The 19369-nt window shown below is 29.0% G+C and overlaps 1 protein-coding gene across 4 annotated transcripts; it reads left to right on the top strand.

Annotated features, from left to right (window-relative positions):
- Positions 1 to 12601: 12601 nt before the first annotated feature.
- LOC111282026 (alpha/beta hydrolase family protein) lies at positions 12602 to 19080 on the top strand. Of its 4 annotated transcripts, none has more exons than XM_022869909.2 (9): positions 12602 to 13112; positions 13235 to 13312; positions 14535 to 15195; positions 15406 to 15508; positions 17474 to 17574; positions 17700 to 17874; positions 18185 to 18355; positions 18473 to 18573; positions 18666 to 19080. In XM_022869909.2, exons 1-9 carry the CDS (start codon positions 13051 to 13053, stop codon positions 18717 to 18719), a joined length of 1506 nt encoding a protein of 501 aa, XP_022725644.1. In that variant the 5' UTR covers positions 12602 to 13050; the 3' UTR covers positions 18720 to 19080. The 4 variants fall into 4 exon arrangements, with proteins under 4 accessions (XP_022725644.1, XP_022725641.1, XP_089616969.1 ...); XM_022869906.2 differs by having other exon boundaries at positions 14521 to 15195; XM_089760843.1 differs by having other exon boundaries at positions 12602 to 13312; positions 14535 to 14949; positions 15076 to 15195.
- The last annotated feature ends 289 nt before the right edge of the window (positions 19081 to 19369 follow it).

The following is a 19369-nucleotide window of genomic DNA, read 5'->3' as shown; positions in this document are numbered from 1 at the left end:
CAAGGTGCCTTTTGGCTCTTAAATTTTTGGGAAAGTTTAACTACAAAAATATGAGACTTAAGGAAGGGAAAATGATAAGGGAAATATAATAAACAACCTTCAAATTAAAAAAAAAAATTCCTTATTACACATGAGACAAGAAAGCTTACCAAGATAAAAAAAATGGGCAAGCAACAAAATGAAAAAGATCAAAAAGGAAAAAATGAATTAAAAGCTTTATCAAAATAGACAAAAGAACCATGACTACCTATGAGGAGAAAGCAACATGGTTTGAGCCTCTTCAGCTCCAATGACATTGTGGAGCCTCCCAGTTAAATCCTAGATAGCTAACAAATGATGCAAGATGTGAGATAGAACTTAGGAAGCTAAAGGAAAACTAATGGGTAAGATGATAACACAATAGTCAAAATTATTACTACTTGAGGATGATAAACAAAGCAAGAAAAAAATTGGACTTTTGATGCAATCCTCATTCCTTTCCCCTTAAAACAATTTGCATTAAAAGAAAAAAGAGATAATAGACATGTAAAAGTTAAAGTTTTAAACCTTCATGCAGAAACCATAAGTGCAAAAAAAATAAAAAAACAAAAAAAAACATGAAATGATAAAAAAAATATCAAACTTTGGGCATTCAACACAACAAACATAAAACTAGTCTAAGAGTAGACTTTTTTCTTTTTTGAATTTGCAAACTCTCCCTTTTTAACTTTGAGCAACTCTTAATTTTTAAAAATAAAAAGAGCTCCTTTAGCCATTTAAACCGAAAAACACGGATAAAAAACTAGCTTTAAAACTCCTTTAGCTATGAATCGAAACAAGATTGGACTTTTTATTCTAAAATCAGTTTTTTGTAAACCCCTATAGCCTCTTTATCTTTTTTCTTCTTTGCTTTGAAAAACTTGCAAGTTTTTATAAAAAAAAAAATGGTTTCTTTTTCTCTAAAAAAAGGTCTAAAAATTTGAAAAAATAATCTTGAAACTTTTCATGATAGATTTCATGCATGTAAACTACCAAAAAGCAGTAAAGATGCCTACCTTTTTCTAGTTTTCCAAGGTTGCATCCTTTTTTTTTTATCAAGCTACCCCTTTCTTTTGCCTAATCTTTTTCGTATGTGTTCTCTTCTTTTTTTTTTAAACATACCTTCTATTTCAAGCCTTGTCCTCCCTTCTTGTTTTTCTTGGTAGACTTACCCTTGTTTCTCAAAGAATTAGACCCTCAAAAATATCTCTTTTCTTGATGAGTATAGACCCTTGGATCTAATCTCATCTAAGGGCCAAAGTTTCTTCCATTTTTTTCAAGGAGTAACCTTTATGCATTGGATCAAGATTTAATAAAAGATCTAATGGTTCACATTATTCATTGCAAAAATTAGATTTTTATAGCCTCTAAACCTATGAAAAGACTATTTTACCTTTAGTACAAGGTTTTAAGTATTTAGGCCATTTTCTTAGAAATCAATGTTCCCATGCTCATTTTTTGGGGTTTTAAAATATCAAAAATCATGAAATATTATAAAATCGGGATCTGAAAAGTTTCATAGAAATCCTAGTCGAAAAGGTCAAATTACAAAATACCCTTATAGGGTATTTTGGTAATTTCATACTTTTAGGGGTATTGCTATAATTTTAAATGCACCAAAAATCATGAAATATTATGAAATTAAGATGTAAAAAGTTTCATAAAAATCAGAGCTCAGAAAGGCCAAAAACTACCCTTATATTTTAGTAATTTCACATTTTTGGGGTACTGCTATGATTTCAAATGCACCAAAAATCATAAAAATATTATAAAATTAAAATCTAAAAAGTTTCATAAAAATTCAAGCTCGAGAAGGCTAAATTACAAAAATAACCTTTAAAGGGTATTTTGGTAATTTTGTATTTTTCCTAGTGCAATAAAAATTTTTAACGTTTTAAAAACCACCAAATTTAATTTTAAACTATGTTGATTCCAATTAGGTTGTGAATTTTGAGGATTGACCCCACTTTCATTCATTTTTACTAAGTTTTATGTAATTTTGACTTTATTTGACTATTTTTAACTTTATTGATCACATTTGACCGGATTTGATCAAAGTGGATTTTGGGCCTCCAAATGAGCTAATTTGTAGGCTCTTTATGGGTTGTAAATGGTCCTCTGTAATTGTTTTATTTAATGGTTTCGGCTCATTTTTACAAATGAGTTCGAATTTACCATGTTAAAAATGTTTCAGATAAAATTCGGTGTCTACACACTTAATTATGATCATGCTTTTAAAATGTCACTAAACTATTAAAATTTTTTATTTAGTCACTAAAATTTGAGTAAATATTTTTTTTTACGCAACCGTTAGTCATTAACTTTGTACTGACGTGATATGTTAGGTGCCACATGGTATTATCACATTAACAAAATTTATTTTTCTCCAAAATTTATAATGCCATGTCAATAATGCCACATGACATATTTAGGTGATGTGGTAATGCCATGTGATACCTAACAATTGACGTGATATTATCACATCAACACACCATTAAAGATTAACAGTTAGGTGACAAAAAATACTTACTCAAACTTTAATGGTTAAATTGAAAATTTTAATAATTAGGTGATCATTTTAAAAATACGATCATAAAAATATTATCATTTTTTATATTTTCTTTTAAAATATAACAAAATATATAAAAATAAATAAACAAAATTCTTTACTTCACTGATAAGAAAATAAATTAATATTTTACAAAATTGTTACAAAATTTGTACAAATATTAAAAAAACTAAACTTTGTAAAAATATGCTACAAATTTTGTATAAATATTGAAAATTTGTTGAAGAATTTGCAAGCTAAGTAGTTCTAATGCAAAACAATGATACCAAATACAAAATAAAAGTGAAAATAATTAAAATTTAAAATATTAAATAATATATTTAAAATATTAAATAATATATTGAAAGAAATCCTTAAGAAAATTACTATAATGCCTTCTAATTGTTTGATAAGGAGTTGAAATGTAATCAAAATTATTATAATACCTATCCTCCTATAATTAGGTAAAATTATTATAATGTCCATTCTATCATAATTAAGAAAATACTTGCTTACTATAATTGGCTAAAATTATTATAATTCCCTTTCTACCATAATTATGCAAATATCACTTCTATCATAATTACAAAAATGCCATTCTACCATAATCGTGAATATGCCCCTCCTACCATAATTGGTTAAATTACTATAAAGCTACTTATATCATAATTAATAAAATACTTTAGTGATTACTTTATAGGAAGTTGACATGTGACATTTTGTTTTAAAATTACTATAATACCCATATTAAATTGCGTATTAAATTTTAATATAATATAACATTTACTATATACTAAATTACTAAATACCTTTGCCATTACTTCATAAAAATTTGACATGTGACATTATGTTTTAAATTTACTAAAATATTTCTATTAAATTACATATTAAATTTTAACATAATATAAAATTAACTACCTATTAAATTACTAAAGTACCCTTGCCATTGCTTTATGGAAATTTGACATGTGGCATTTTATGAAAATTACTACAATACCTCTATTAAATTACATATTAAATTAATTACATAAAACTTAATTACATATTAAATTACTATAATAGAATTAAATTTTAAAAAATATAATTTGATAAATATAAAAATATATAACAAAAAATTAAATTATTTTTATTTTGTTTTAAGTATTTTTACAAAAATGTTTATAAACTACACTAAATTGAAAATTATACACTTTATCAAATTATTAATAAAAATACAACACTCAAAATATAATATAAAAATTTAACAAAAACTATAATCATGATATACGAAATACTATATATATATATATATTAATTTTAATACTTTTATAATATTTTATTAATTATTTTCATTTAAATGTTTGTTAATGGTTGGTTGTTTTCTTTATCTAAAGTTTGATGCACAAACATCATTTGCCATTAAATTAAAAATTAAAAAGAAAAAGAAGAATAGTCTAGAAACCTAAGTTAAAATAAAAAAAAATTAGAGAAGAATCATCTATAAAAAAGAAAGCGAATTTATTGAGTTGGAAAATATTAAGACAGAAAGAGAGATAAAATCTTGAAAAAAAAAATGGCTAGAAAAAGAAATCATGTAAAAGAAATAAAGCAATAGGAAAGAATTAAAGATGAGAAAAAGTGAAAAAGAATATAAAAAGACAAAACAAAGAAGCATAAGTGAAAAAAATTAAAGAAAGAATATAAAATTAACACAATAAAAAAATGAGTATCTTTGTAAAAATAATCCTTCGATGTAGCAAGGGGCTACAATCTAGTTAATGTAGATTTGAAACTAAACTAAACTAATTGATTAATATTAGGAATAATAAAAATAAAAAAAAAGTAAAAGAAAAAACTAATGAATTACAAAATTAAAGAAACTACAATAAGTATAGTTAAAGTTTTAAAGGATGAAAGCACGAAGTTTTATTTATGTTGTTTGCATCGGTTTCCCCAAATGTGGGTAGCTTTATAATTTGACATTTCAATGACAAAAAAAATCCTAAAAATGTTTAAAATCATCCAGTTCATGAACAATTTTTATAGAATAATATTTTTACACTTAGCTAGTTTTAAATAATGAACTTAAAAAACCTAAATTCACCATTCACCATTGTTGGTGATATCATTTTTACCCCAAAATTTACACTCAAGCTCTTCTTAGCCTCTTATTTTCTATTTTTCATCAACTTTTTCTTAAAGATGATAATTTCATCTAAAAAAAATGATAGTTTCAACCTCAAAACCTTATTTCCTCTTTAGATCAAATGTCTTGACCTCTTACTATGTTTATCCCCTTCCATGACCTTTATTTCCATTGATTTTAGAATATCAGGACTTTTTAAAACCCTCTTAAATTAAAATCCTAAGAGAAAAAACTTCTTTTTCTTTTTTTTTTTTCAATATATTGTGATGTTATCATCTAGTTATAGAATTGATAAAGTTAGGCTGACTAGTAAAAAGGCTTGGACCATGAAGGAAGTTCACAACAGAATGGTAAGTGAGGTTAAAGGAGCTATCACATGAAGTATAAGAACATTGTCAAGTAATTTAAAGACAAGAAAGTTGTCAATTAGTTATGCTGAGTCATTTAGATATAAGAAAGTTGTCGATTAGTTATGCATAGTCGTATAAGTAATTTAAGGGTTGAACTATAAATATTTAAAATAAGCATTTCAAGGTCATGAATGAAAATTATCACTGAATTCTCTTTCAACTTTTTTTTTTTTTCTGGTCTCATACTTTGTTCTTTTTTAGTCTAATCTCTTTTTTTTTCATCATTATCCATTTCATCACACACACACACACATATATGCTTTTACTATTGTTACATGTGGCTAGGGTTATATTGTAGTTAGAATTTATACTACTAGAGATTTTTAAAGGATAGGATCAAAGGATTTTGGGTGTATTGGATGGTGAGTATTTGAGGTAGAATGCTACCAAATTGTAGCTCCCCACAATCATTTTTTTTATTTTTTTTATTTTTTTATTCCTTAAAGAGAATTTATTTGTTAATTTATGTAATGAATTTCAAAATTCATCTTTCTTTTTTCTAATTTTTTGGTTCTTTTCATTCTTTTTTTTTTTAAATTATGATTTTTTAAAAATATATTTTAGGTTTAGAAATAAGGTTTGAAAATGGAGGTTTAAATAGGATTCAAAATGTAAGGTTTAAGATTTTATTAATTTAGGGTTTGAAAATTTAAGGGTTTAATTAGAGTACGAGGATTTTGGATCTGACTAGGGTGGACTGAGTTTAACTTTTTAGGATTTGATCGAGATTAGTGCAGTTTGACTCGAATTTGATTCGGATTGACTTTTGAGGTTTCACTCAAGCCCCAAGATTTGAACTCTAAGGCTCAAAAAACAATTCCATAATGGACTTAAGAAGCAAATCCATCTAAAATAATTAAGACTTAAATTAATCAAAATATGTTTAAATAACAAGATTTTTCTTAAACCCATCAATTTTTTATAGAATATGAAATTTAAACTTCAAAACTCTTTATCACAAAGTAAACTTCAGCCTTAATGAAATTAAATGATAAATTTTAACTAAAACTAGTATGCAAGCTTATGCTATGCTGCGAGCTATTGAAATGAAAGATAGTAGTGAAGATAGCCATGCTGTAGGTTTGTTTAAGTCATGAACATAAAGTTTTTGATATAAAGAAAAGTTGTAGATCCATAAAACTTTGTGCACCATCAAGGTAGAGCCTTAATCTAACAATGATGGCAGTAGGCACTAAGAAAAGTTTATTTTCATTCTTCACATGGTGAAAGTCAAGGTAAGAGACATCATTTAAGTATTTAGCACAATTCCAAAATCACTTGTTGAAAAAGAAACAGACTTCTAAATTAATAACTATCTAGCTTTTTTTTTGTAATTAAAAAGGAAAAACCATAACTCAGCCAATGAAAGAATAATAACCACCTTTGAAATGATATAAAATTGAATAATGTGAAAAATGAAAGTGAAGATCAGTGTAATATCTTAGATTTCTCTACCTTGACCTATGATTCTAGGGATGTGAAAAACTTTGTTTTTGTTATTATCTTCTAGTTTTATTTTTTTCATTGTATAGCTTTTTAGGGTGCTAACCATTTTCATTGACTCTTGTCTCTTCAAGTTTAAAAGTAAAAATACCAATAGTAGCTTGGTCTATTGGTATAGTGCTAAACTTCCAATGATCATGATTAAAATTATGATATAATTTTATCTTATGCATTGTGAAAGTTAGATGTATCAATTGATGAACATATAATATATGTATATAAAAGATTGAATCATATAGTTTTTAAATGAAAATTATTGATTGAAATATCTTTTCCAATATGGTTCTTATGTGGAGTTACATGTTGAAGCTGCTAGTGCATTAAAAGGTTTTTCAATTGTTTATAGTTTTTTTCTGTTCTATTTGATTGGCTGATTTCACAATTGAAAAAAATAGATGGAAAAGGAACTTACAACTCTGGTGTCGATGGCAACAGTAGTAACCACAAACATGAGCTTAAAGCTAATAATAAATTTTAAAGCAAAAGCTTGACCAAATCCCGTAAAGAATTATCACTCATCCTTTCATCATTAGATGAAATACTCTTTTTAGTGTAAATCTAGCACATAATGATCGCATTACTTGTGCTTTAATGTATACTAGTACTTGCCCAAAATTAAAACGTAAAAATGTTATTTAAAAGAAATAATATAAGTTTTTATAAGAACCTAAAAAAAAAAAAGGAAAAGCTAGAAATTTAGTTGTAAATGTTTCAAAGTGTTTGAGTGTAACAAAGGCAATGGTGACTACTGGATTGAGATATGCCCCTGAAAGGTGAACAATGGAGCCTGATAATCATGACAACAAGGCTAGTAAAGGCAGCCAGGCTAATAAGAGTTTCAAAACCTTATGTCTTTTGGTTCACAATGGCTGCAGTTGTCTCATAAAAAATTAGTATGCAAGTGGCTGTGGCTGTCTCATAAAAAATTAGTATGCAAGTACTTATGAACTCAGCTCCCACTTGATTTTAAAGTAAAAATGGAAAATTAGGAAAGCATTAAAAATCCCTTAGTTGAATTTTCAACTTATATGTTGGACTAAGCCATAAAAAATAACTCAACAACTTAAAACATGTCCTTTTTTTATCAAGTCATTGAGAATTTTCATACAACTAATTTTAGATTAAAAGATATCTTGTTATTATTGGTGTCTTTCTTTATACCTTTCTTGTGAGTAAGACTTGAAGAAGTGACAATAAGCAAAAGACAAGAGGCAATCTCCCTTTTTCTATGGACTATTCTTTCACATTGAAGTAACTACAGCTCTCGAGAAGGGATTTTTTACTGATTCCATCTCTTTGATCTTTTCTAAAACCCTCAAAGAATAGAGCACTAAGAGTCCCTGGTCTTGTAAAGGTTTAAGAAGATGATGGAACATCCTCATTATTAAGCATAATATTCCAAAATGACTTGTTGGAGAAAAATGATCTTTCAAATTAATAATTATGTAGCCTTTTTTTGTAATTGAAAAGGGAAAACTACAACTCAGCCAATGCAAGACAGGTAGAAGAAGACATGTAATTAGAAAAATAGCTTGTTCCCTAAATTTTTATTAATATTTAGAAAGTGACACATTTGTTGATTTGGACAATAATCTTTCCAACAAAATTCTCTAGCCAAAACAAACACATACCTAAAGCACATAAATTCCTTAGACATAGAAAAATGAAGTATGCACATACATGGACTTAGGTGTGCACACATGATATAATGAATAAAGAATCATTGAATTTCAATATTTTATCCATGTAATGCACTGAGGCATCCAGAATTTAGCCATGACTTTATTGATTTAAGGTTAATTTCATGCCTCAGGTAGGAATGGATAAGATAATTTCTTATTTAATGCTATATTTATCAGTGAAAAAAATGATAAATCAATTAGTTGGATAAATTATCTTATATGAATAGGACTAAACAACCTTATGAAAACCTAAAAAGATTGTATAATCCCACATAAATAGTGTTACATAAAAAAAGATGAGAGCATTAGAATTACAAAATAAAGATGATTTATTAATCAATCTTAATTTATTCTATCTTAGACCCTACTTAAAGTCCTCTTTATCAAATGAAACCTAAATGCATAGATGAGTAGAAAAGAACTTAAAGAGTTCTTATAAAGTGAAATAATATTTTCAAATGTCCAAAACATACCTTATGACAATATTTTTATAGAAAGACCTGTGCTATCTTATAATGACTTAATTAAAGAGCCTTGCTTTCTAATTAATTTGATTGCTTGTGTAAATGCTACCAACAATCGAATTGAACAAAATATAGCTCCAGCTCCTTTAGCATCCCCATCATTGTTAGGTAGTCTAGAGACACGTTTGAAAACTTTTATAGTAACATCCATTTGCAAAGGAAAATGGTGCCTTTGGTTCTTCTTTTCTAGTTATTAGAACCTACAAAAAAAATCCAATTAATTCAAGGAATTGCCAAAAGAGTCTAAAAAAAATAGGATATTTAATGCCAATATCTTATTAGCTTAATTGTTACTTTTGACTACTTGCTTTGTCCTTTCAAAAAGGCACAAAGCAAAAAGAAAAAAATGTTTCGATTCAATGAAAAAAATAAAATTTAATTTTTTGAATTGAAAAATGCATGGTTTGCTTCTATATGGATTTAGTCGATTTGAATTTATGTCATATTTGACTTTTCTACTCATTTTTTTATTCAAGCATACTACATATAAACTAAAGAGAGCGAAACCCATAATCAGAAACTGACGATTGTAAAATTTTTTGAAATTTTTGTTCTAAAGAAAAAAAAAGAGTTGCAATGCAATCAGGAGTGCCAATAGCACCATTAAAGATGCAGATATGGGTGCGTGTTTTCTTACACATCTTCTTGATGAGTTTGCCTTTGTCGCCAATTATGTTGCTTACTTTCAAAACCGACATAATTAGCCAAAACACGTACTGACTTAACCATCCGAGCCACTTTTCTATTATTGGATTAGTGGTGGTTGCTTTTGAAGGATTTTGCATTGATGCGACTATTATGACCATGGTTGTTGGTGGTTTTATTTTTTGCTAAACTGTTCTTTTAGCATCTGTGATTTTCATAGAAGGATTTACTATCAAACATAAAATTACTCTTAATTACTAACCCAATACAAAAAAACACAAATTAATAAAAAAATACTATGCATGAATAAAAAAATAATTTAAACACAAAATCAAAACCCAAAAACCACAAAAGAACAATCAATATAATGTATGAAAAATAGAAACAACAAAACAAATAACAAACATTCACATAAATAACAATGTCAAAACAACTCAAATTGTCAGTTAAAATACATTGAATTTCTTCATCCAAGAAAAAAATCCCAAAAAAAAATTAAAACAAAAAAAGAAAGGGAGATGATGGTTATAGAAAGCAAGTCAAAAGGCGGTGTTATTAAAAGCTAGAGTGGAGTTTAAGGTGTCGAAGAAAATGCTTTTCTGGATGAGAGTTTTGGTGTGGAATGGGGAGAAAATATTAGAGAATTTTTGCCATAATTTCCTTTTAGAACTTTTTGGGATTGGTTTGTGAAATAGTGATGCCCAAATCTATCCTTAAATTGTTTTTTTTTTTTTATGACATTCATTATGTGGATATGAAATTGGAGTCTTGGAGACTACTTTTATATATAGGTGTAGATATGTAGAGTAAAATTAAGTATATATAATTTTGAAAACCTAAAATTTGATTTAATCTTTTTTTTTGGAATTTCAACTTAATTGAGAATAAACCCTTAAAAGTCAAATCCATATTGTTAATGCCCTTTCCAAGCCCAAATTCATTTTATTTGCAAGCTTATGGCTCGTTTCTTTTTTTTTTCTTCATTTCTCTGGTCTTTGATTTTCTCTTCTCTACTTTCTCTTACTGCCTCATCGAATATTGTTGTTGTTTCACCTATTGTTCTAGGCTTGAAGCTCTCCGATGTTGGTTGCTTTCTCTTATTGTTTGTTTTTGTTCTTTTGTTGACCATCAATTGGTTTTTTTGCTCTTGATTGGCTAGTTACGTTTTCAATTATTCGTTTCATCTTCAAAACTTTAGTATTGTGTTAATGTGTTATAGTTGTTTTTCTAACCTTGTGTTATTTGCTATAGACTTGTTTTAGTTCTTTTTTTTTTTTTTCCAACTTTACATATATTTTTAGAATTTCTTAAAATTTTATTTTAAATTGTTATTAAATTGTCAATTAAACTGATCAAACCAATTAAATTGATGACGGGAGGTCTCATCAGTTTGATCAATAGTCTAGTTTAAAACATTGGTAATATGTCCAGCCTTAAAAGAAGAAAAAAAAATCTATTTATCTACTTAGGGTAGCTTTGGAATTCACTACACCCATAGTGGAGGTGCAATTACAATGGGAAGTTTGTGTAAGTCGTATTGCATAGTACCTTTTTTTCCTTTGAATTCAATTGTGCCACACAAGGATGTCGATTGGCCACTAAATGTTCATTTTTTGTTTAATAGACCATCTGCCAATCAATTAATTTAATATATTTAGGTCATATTTGATGCATAAGGTTATTAATAAGATATGATAATAATCATCTTATATCATATTTGATTTATATCTATAAAGAGGGATAGTGATTGCAAAGAGAATTAGATTAAACATTTTTTAAACTTTTTTATTAAAAAATTTTCTAAAAATTAAAGAAAAATTTAATAAGAGGAAAAATAAAAAATACATTTTTACTTTTATTTTTTTTCTTATATTTCTATTTTGTTTTTTTAAAAAAAGTTTTGAAAACTATTCCAAAATAAAAAAATAAATAAAAAAGAAATTATGGATTGCTATTTGAATGAAAATGTCATTCAATTAACCTTCACTATATTTTTTCTATTTTATTATAAAATAAAAATTACACCTTCATCCTTTTGATTTATTGGCTAAAAAGCTTGAAAAAGACATGTAAAGCACAGGTTCAATTTTAATTATCTTTTTCTTCCTTAGTTAGATAGATAAAACAATAAAAATATTTTACTATTTTTAAGAACAAGTAAAAAAATCTCAGAACAAAAAAAATTTGTGGGTGGGTGGCTAATTAAATGAAAATATTATTCAATTAACTCCCAATTAATTTCAAAATAAAATTAATAAAAAGAAAATAAAATAAATCACAGTTTTACTTCTATTTTCTTTTTTTCTTATATTTTTTCTTTTTATTTTGTTAAGAAAAAGTTTAAAAAACTATCCCAATACTAAAAATAAATAAGAAAATTTTGGGTTGCTTATTAAATGACAAATGTTAATCAATTAACTCTCATTACATTTTTTTTTTATTTTTAAGATAAAGTAAAAATGTAAATATTTTTTATTTAAAAAAATAAAAAAAAAAAACAAAAATAAATAAATAAATAAATTATGGTGGATGGATGCTAATTAAATGACAAATATCACTCAATTAACTCCACAATTAGTTTTAAAATTGAAATGTGTCATCAAATTATCAAAAGATTACTAAAAACATCTTTCTAATAGTAAGTATAGATAATTTCAAAACTGAATTAATTCACCAATTATTTAGAATCTTGAACAAATCATTATCTACTTGGATTTTAATAATTATAAATTTTTTTAAAAATCTAAATAAAAGCATTTTTCCTTAAAAAAAAAGAAAAATTAATTTGAAAAAGAGTATAAGACAACATTGACAAAATACCTACTTACTTGTATTGATTTTTTAAAAAATTTTTAATCTGGTTTAAATTTTTTTATTTTTATAATTATTTGATTTCAATAATATAATGTATATAATTTTTTTAATTCATAATATATTAATTAAATTAAAAATCCATTTAAAAAATAAAAAAGAAACTAAAAGTCGGCTTGCGTGTATTGACGTATTTAGCATTTTCCATTTTTGTGGATGTCGGTGTAGCATCATCACGTGCCCACCGTAACCAAATGCCACGTCAAAATCAATCATCGTTCGAAATTCGAAATTTTCTTGTTCAAAATCCGAAGAACGAAGTTTGTTAAAAAAACGCCAAAAAATTATCAATAAAAAAAAATAAAGCATTTACCATCTTCATAAATATTCTCACCATCTTCTTCCTTCAATTTTGCTAAATTCTAACAAAATCGTGTAGATTGGCGTGGGCAGTGACACTCAGTGACCTTTCTTTTTAGATTTTACTCCTCTTGTCTTCTATAATAATAGTATAACCAAAAGCAAAAACAGAATAGAATGTCTACGCTCCATTGCCATTTCCAAATCCAAATCCAAATCCAATCAGATATTTGCTCCGCTCTTCAAATAGCTTCCTCCACCTTTCGCTGTCTCCGATCTAGGACTTTCAACCTCCCTCGTCGGCTTCTCCTTCCACCTCTCCATTCTCATTCCACCACCTCTTTCGTTTCGCTCCCAAGAGCTTTCTCTAACGACGCTAGCGTTCCCGACAAGCCTTCGATTTGTACAGCCGACGAGCTCCACTATGTGTCGCTTCCTAATTCTGATTGGCGCCTTGCCCTCTGGCGATATCACCCTCCTCCTCAGGTTTTTGGTTCCTTTGACTTTTCCAAAATTATTATTACAATTTTTTTTTTGTTTTTTAATTGTTTTTATTTATTCATGGATGGAATGAAATTATTATCGTTACTATTACTACTTTGTAACAGGCGCCTCGGAGAAATCATCCGCTGTTATTGTTGTCTGGAGTGGGGACTAATGCCATTGGATACGATCTTTCTCCCGGGGTAAATTATGTTTTTATAATTTTTTATTTTTTATTTTTCAATCTTATGTGTTTTTGTTTTCAAGCAGTTGAATTTGTGTTTTTCGTTTTCCCTAGCGGACTTATGGCATTTTCTATTTTGTGGTACTTGAAACAAGAATTGAGAAGTTTGGCACCAATTTGTTTACGCTTTAGTGTCCAACTTCATGACGGATGTAAACTGTAAAGAATAAAATTAAAGTGTAAAACGGTTATAATTCTGTTACTAATTCTTTTTATTTTTCCTTGTAATTTGGGATGAGGATACGTGTTAAGTCATGCTAGCTAAACAAGAATCCCCATTAATTTTCTTCTTCTTCTTTTTTAATTTAAATTGTTATAAAAGGAAAAAAAAGAAAAGAAGCCATTTTCATATATCTTAGTATGGTTAACCAGTCTTTTATTTCCTTTAGTTTTGGAATGCTCTTTTTTAACATGAATGCACAATTATTTACTTTCTGCATTCTATAGGTTTTATGCTGCATTTGGCCCAATTAGGACAACCATATGTTGTTTAGCTGTATTTGTTCATGGAGTGGCTAGGAGTAATGAACATTTGATCTTTAATCTGTAATTACAACAACCAAAACTTGTTCAGTTTGAATTTTTCTACAATCCTCTGGATGCTTCATAGAAACCAAAATCTGAGGAGTCCAAGAAGACGATTTAGCCATGTTGTAGGTTATCAGCTGCTGATATTATAACTACATAGTATATCAGCACTTTTGTTTGCCCTGGTGCTACAAGGGAGATGTCGTAATTTCTAAGTTCAAATTTGACCCATGATGAGCCCTAAGGCAAAATATTTAACCATGCTCAATGAGAAACTCATAAATGACAGTTCAATCCATATGGACCCTTTACAGCACCAACAGTCACCAACTGTTGACTTCTATTAAAAAACCTGTTATACATGTATTTGATCATTTGTATATTGCCTTGGTTAGTCAACAAACTATATTCTTATGGAAGAAATTGTATAACAAAACTTCCAATGGTCATGGCTCTCTCACAGTTAAGAGTGCCATTTATTTTGCCCTTTGTTGCACACTTACACGAATACCTACACTCATGGTCAAATAAACAATGGTGTCTTCCAACTTTATAACTTCTAAGATGCTGAATATTATTTCCTTCTCTTTTACTGATAAATATGGTCCTTTTCCCGATGAACATGATATGCATCTGCAGTCTTCATTTGCTAGATACATGTCTGGCCAAGGCTTTGACACATGGATTCTTGAAGTTCGTGGCGCTGGGCTGAGTGTGCAGGCGTCAAATTTCAAAGAATTTAAGGAAACAGCTGATGCAGTATCTGAGCAGATGGAAACCATGGTTAAGAGTGTGATAAAGGGAGTTTCTTCTCAGCAGCAGCCAACTAATGTTTCTGGTTCCTTATCAGATTCTGAGATTTCTTTTCTTAGAGAAGATTCAATAGGGATTGGAACAGCATGGGATGAATCAAAAGTGGTGACAAAGTTAACAGAAATTTTCATGCGTTTATCTGAGAGACTATCTGGCTTTCTTAGTGACAGCCAATTGAGACTTATCTCTGCTAAATTATTTGATCAAATATCAAAACTTTTGGAAGATTCTCAATTATCTGAACGCTTTGAGGAGGTAAGGGCAAAGCTTTCCAACTTACTAGAAAAACAACAAAACTCTGGTATTGCTAGCCAAATTAGAGATCTGAGTCAAAGGCTTGTAAATATTATTGAAGAAGGCCAACGATCTGTTTCACCTCAGTTCATTGATATACAAGAGCGGCTTTCTTCAACAATAGAAGATTTTCAGAAACAACTTGACTTGATTGTGAAGTATGATTGGGATTTTGATCACTATCTGGAGGAGGATGTTCCTGCTGCGGTGAGGTGACATTTTGCCATGCTGGAAGGCTATGCACATACTGACTCATTTTTATTTTACTTTCTTAATTAGAATGTTATGAATTCCATTTGTTATTCTACATTTTCAATACTATCCATGTCTACTGTCTTTTGTTATGTTACATTTTCAATACTATCCATGTCTACTGTCTTTTGGTTGAATTAACAATTTTCATTTTCATTCATATAGATGGAATACGTAATGGCACAGACAAAGCCAAAGGATGGAAAATTGCTTGCAATTGGTCATTCAATGGGAGGCATATTGCTTTATGCTATGCTGTCACGGTGTGGTAAGATACCATCATTTGAAATTTATGTCAGATTCCAATGATTTTCACCCTTAAATTGTAATGCATAGAGGTAAAGATAGATTCATCCCTCAATTAGTTGAACTACACTTTGAAAACCTTAAAGGAGAAAATATTGTGGGTGAACTTGTCTTCTTCTAAGCTTTAAACTAACAGTTTATCAACCCACAATTGTAAAACTGTCTTAGATTTACAATAATCAGTGTAGGAAAAAAACTATAATGATAAGGTGTACCAAAGCTTTATGCATCATCACATATTTAATTATAACCAATTGATAAAAAGAGCTATTAAACCCTCACAGAGTGCATGTTGAAGTGCCAATGCTACAAAAATAAGCTTAATCTCAATATGGTCACACTGTGCTTTCATTTAGCTTAACCTTTTATTGGTATATGGATTTTTTTTTTTTTTTATTATTCGAATGAATAAGTTCTATCTATGTTGGATTTCTAGTTAGACAGTAGTCTACTGCTCTTGGGTTTCTTCTCTCAATCCTAATAAGCCTTTTTTTCTACCTTTCGGTCCTAAAATATTTATTTATTTTGTTCTTTATTTTAAGATTTCTTTTGTTGATGAAATATTTGGGAAGGAAAAGAAGATGAGATCAAAATGCCATGTGGACAAGGTGCATCAAATAGTTTCATTAGAAAAAGTGATCAACTATAAAAATCCATTTATCAAAAGGGAAATGCTTCTTTTTCCGACTCTCAAGGTCTGACAATGAGGCTGATTACTCACAGTTAATTAAAGTCTTAATTTTGGATAGTGAGAGTCTGGCCAATTAGCAGTGTCATACAAATTATAATGAATGGTGGGAAGCACTATTTTGATGAGCTTTTGTAAAGGTCTTCTCCCTCTTAGTGTCATTTAATAATTAATGTTAAAAAGCAACCTCTAAAGTTTTTTTTTTTTTTTGGCCTTTAGCAACCTCTAAAGTTTTGAATGGTATATTTCTTTACTTTCCATTATTTTTCATGTATTAAGATTCATGGTTGGAATGATCATTCTTCTGTTTTTAGATTTGTCCACAACAAAGTAGTTCTAGATTTTATGTTAAATGGCGATTAAAATGTGGTAAAGCTAATCTCCAGCAAAGCATCAGCTCACTCGAAATGTGAGTGAGCTTGGTGTCAGATTTGGCATCTTATTGTTTGCCAAGAGTGAAAAAAATAATTGTTTTAACCGCTTCGAGTACTCTCACCAATCTCGGGATGCTTGATGCAGCGTTGTTTGAGTGTGATGATGTAATCAATACATGTATCATGGAGGCAATACTTTCAACTTTATCTTCATTACTCTTAATATTTCCACTTGTTCTTGTAGAAAGTGACTGCATTAAATAGTTGAACGTGCATGTTTTTCTTTTAGTGGATTCCAGAGTTCAGTTTAAGAACAATCTGTTGATTCCCGGGCATTTGACAGTAGATATCTTCACTGCCAAGGGTCAATTGTTCAAAATGATACATCCAGTTGTGAAATTGAATATGTGATAGTGAGTGTTGTCCTGCTTGCAACCAAAGGTGTATTAACTAGGCTAAGGAAAGACAAGGAGTTATTATTTCATTTTGTAGCTGCTTTTGTTTATTTTCAACTTGTTTCTGCCCAAACTGGTGTAGCTGTTAGGGTCAAATATATTATTATTATTAATTATTATTATTAGTATTTATTATTATTAATTTGAAGAGCAGGAGCCCACACCCTAAGGGAGCCAATGCAAAAAATATATTCTTAGTATCATAGAATATTGCTTTGTGAAATTTAACTTACACACAGTAGCGGGCCTGCATTTAAAGTTTGATACTCTCTGAATCAAAACTTGACTTAGTTGTTCTAAAAGCATTTGTTGGTATTAGTTTTTAATGTGCTTCTGTTTAGTTTACTTTCTTTTTCTTTTCATGTTGAGAAAAATAACCATTGGTTGCATGTTATATATTTTCTTTTAAGGTTTTGAAGGACGGGAACCTAGACTAAAGGCTGTTGTTACTTTGGCATCATCACTTGATTATACATCTTCAGATTCGACACTCAAATTGCTCTTGCCTCTTGTGAGTGTGTAAACCAGTTTTATATGCCTTAATTGCTATGTTGATGTGATTTTGACAACTACCTACTTAAAAATTTGACACAAATAGGTTTCTTGAGAAAGTAATATATGGAAATTGTTATACAGGCAGATCCTGCACAAGCTCTTAATGTCCCCGTTGTTCCCTTAGGAACGCTATTGGCAGCTGCTTACCCTTTATCATCACAGCCTCCTTATGTCTTGGCTTGGCTTAATAATCTAATATCAGCAGAGGACATGATGCATCCGGAGTTGCTAAAAAAGCTTGTCTTAAACAACTTTTGTAAGTATGGGTATATTTTTTCTTCACATGATGCGAAATATTACAGCTTTCTTATTGGAATCTAAGCTTTTCTCTTTCTATGTAATGAACATCTAGGTATGCTATTAATAGCAGAAAATCAATAATTTGATCCTTATACACAAAACTCGGTTTCTGATTTTATACCTTGATATTTCTGTTACTGATTTTATGGCATGGTGGGAGTTGTCTCTGAATGTGATCTCTGGTTTCCCTATTTTGGATCTACCAAAATTTCTGCTTTTGTTCTTAGCTATATGGTGACTGGCGTAATTTCTTTTATGATTTCCAGGTACAATACCTGCTAAACTTATTCTGCAGCTCGCAACAGCTTTTCGAGCACAGGGTTTATGTGATAGGAGTGGTAAATATTTCTACAAGGATCATCTACATAAAAGCAATGTCCCTGTCCTGGCTATTGCAGGAGATCAAGATATAATTTGTCCACCTGAAGCTGTAGAGGGTAGGTGGTAACTGTGTGGCTAGTTAAATGCAAGTAGTCCTCATATGGTTTTCATATATATATATATATATATATTAATTATTCATTTATTTATTTATTCCTTATCTTTTAAACCAGAAACTGTGAAGCTTTTTCCTGAGAACTTGGTTATGTTTAGAGTATTTGGAGAACAACAGGGTCCGCATTATGCACATTATGATTTGGTGGGAGGGCGATTGGTAAGCATTGCTGATAAGAAATATTTGACAGGTCATTTGATTGTTATTTGACTGCTGCATGTATAATGTTTTTAAATTTGTTCAAACTGCAGGCTGTGGAGCAAGTTTATCCATGTATAGTCCAGTTTCTTAGTCAATATGATTAAACATGATATCTGAGCCAAGAAACACATCTACGAAAGATTTGATAAAGCAGCGATTCATTTTTCCTAGCGGTGTTAACATACCTTTTTGTTGTAATCTTGGCAGCATGAAATGTGCCTATTTATGCCAGTCACAGAGTTAATGTGACTGATCATTTTGGCGGATTCATTGCAATTGAAACAATGGATGTAGGAAGAACCTTCAAAATACGTCGCTGAATTTGTACTAATGATGAAGAAAACTCTTGGGGTTAAAATCACCCAAAAAGGACAAAAAAAAAAAAAAGCATCAACTAAAAGTGGTTGGGACCCGTTTGTCAAAATGATTTGGATTAAGCTCAATGTTACAAGTTTCTTGAAGAAATTTTTTTGTTTTTTTTTGTTTTGTTGCTAAACTATTGTACTATGTGTTGTCTTAAGATAATCTTGAAGTCCTAAATGAGGTGTTTGGTTGGCGAAAAGTTGCATTGTTTTTGATAAAATGATTTTTTCAGATTTTTTATTTGACAGATTTTGGAACTGAACTTGATAGATTTCGGAAATGAATAATCCTTACAAAGATTTTGGTTTGGTTAGAAAAACGTAAGATTATCTAAGGAGGTATTTTATTATTATTATTTTTTTATATCACACATGAATAATGTGATGTTTAA

This window comes from Durio zibethinus, chromosome 5 (assembly GCF_047325235.1).
Source record: "Durio zibethinus cultivar Kanyao isolate XHJ-2024 chromosome 5, ASM4732523v1, whole genome shotgun sequence".
Lineage (NCBI taxonomy): Eukaryota > Viridiplantae > Streptophyta > Magnoliopsida > Malvales > Malvaceae > Durio > Durio zibethinus.
The sequence above is the reverse complement of the archived record's forward strand: the minus strand, read 5'-3'. Positions and strand labels throughout refer to the sequence as shown.

Bases quoted from the DNA above. Each gene is read 5' to 3' on its own strand.
- LOC111282026 (XM_089760842.1), top strand. From the start codon at position 12,804: ATGTCTACGCTCCATTGCCATTTCCAAATCCAAATCCAAATCCAATCA. The intron at 15,196-15,405 runs GTGAGGTGACAT...TCATTCATATAG, and splicing joins AGGAGGATGTTCCTGCTGCG to ATGGAATACGTAATGGCACA. The intron at 17,875-18,184 runs GTAAGTATGGGT...TATGATTTCCAG, and splicing joins GCTTGTCTTAAACAACTTTT to GTACAATACCTGCTAAACTT.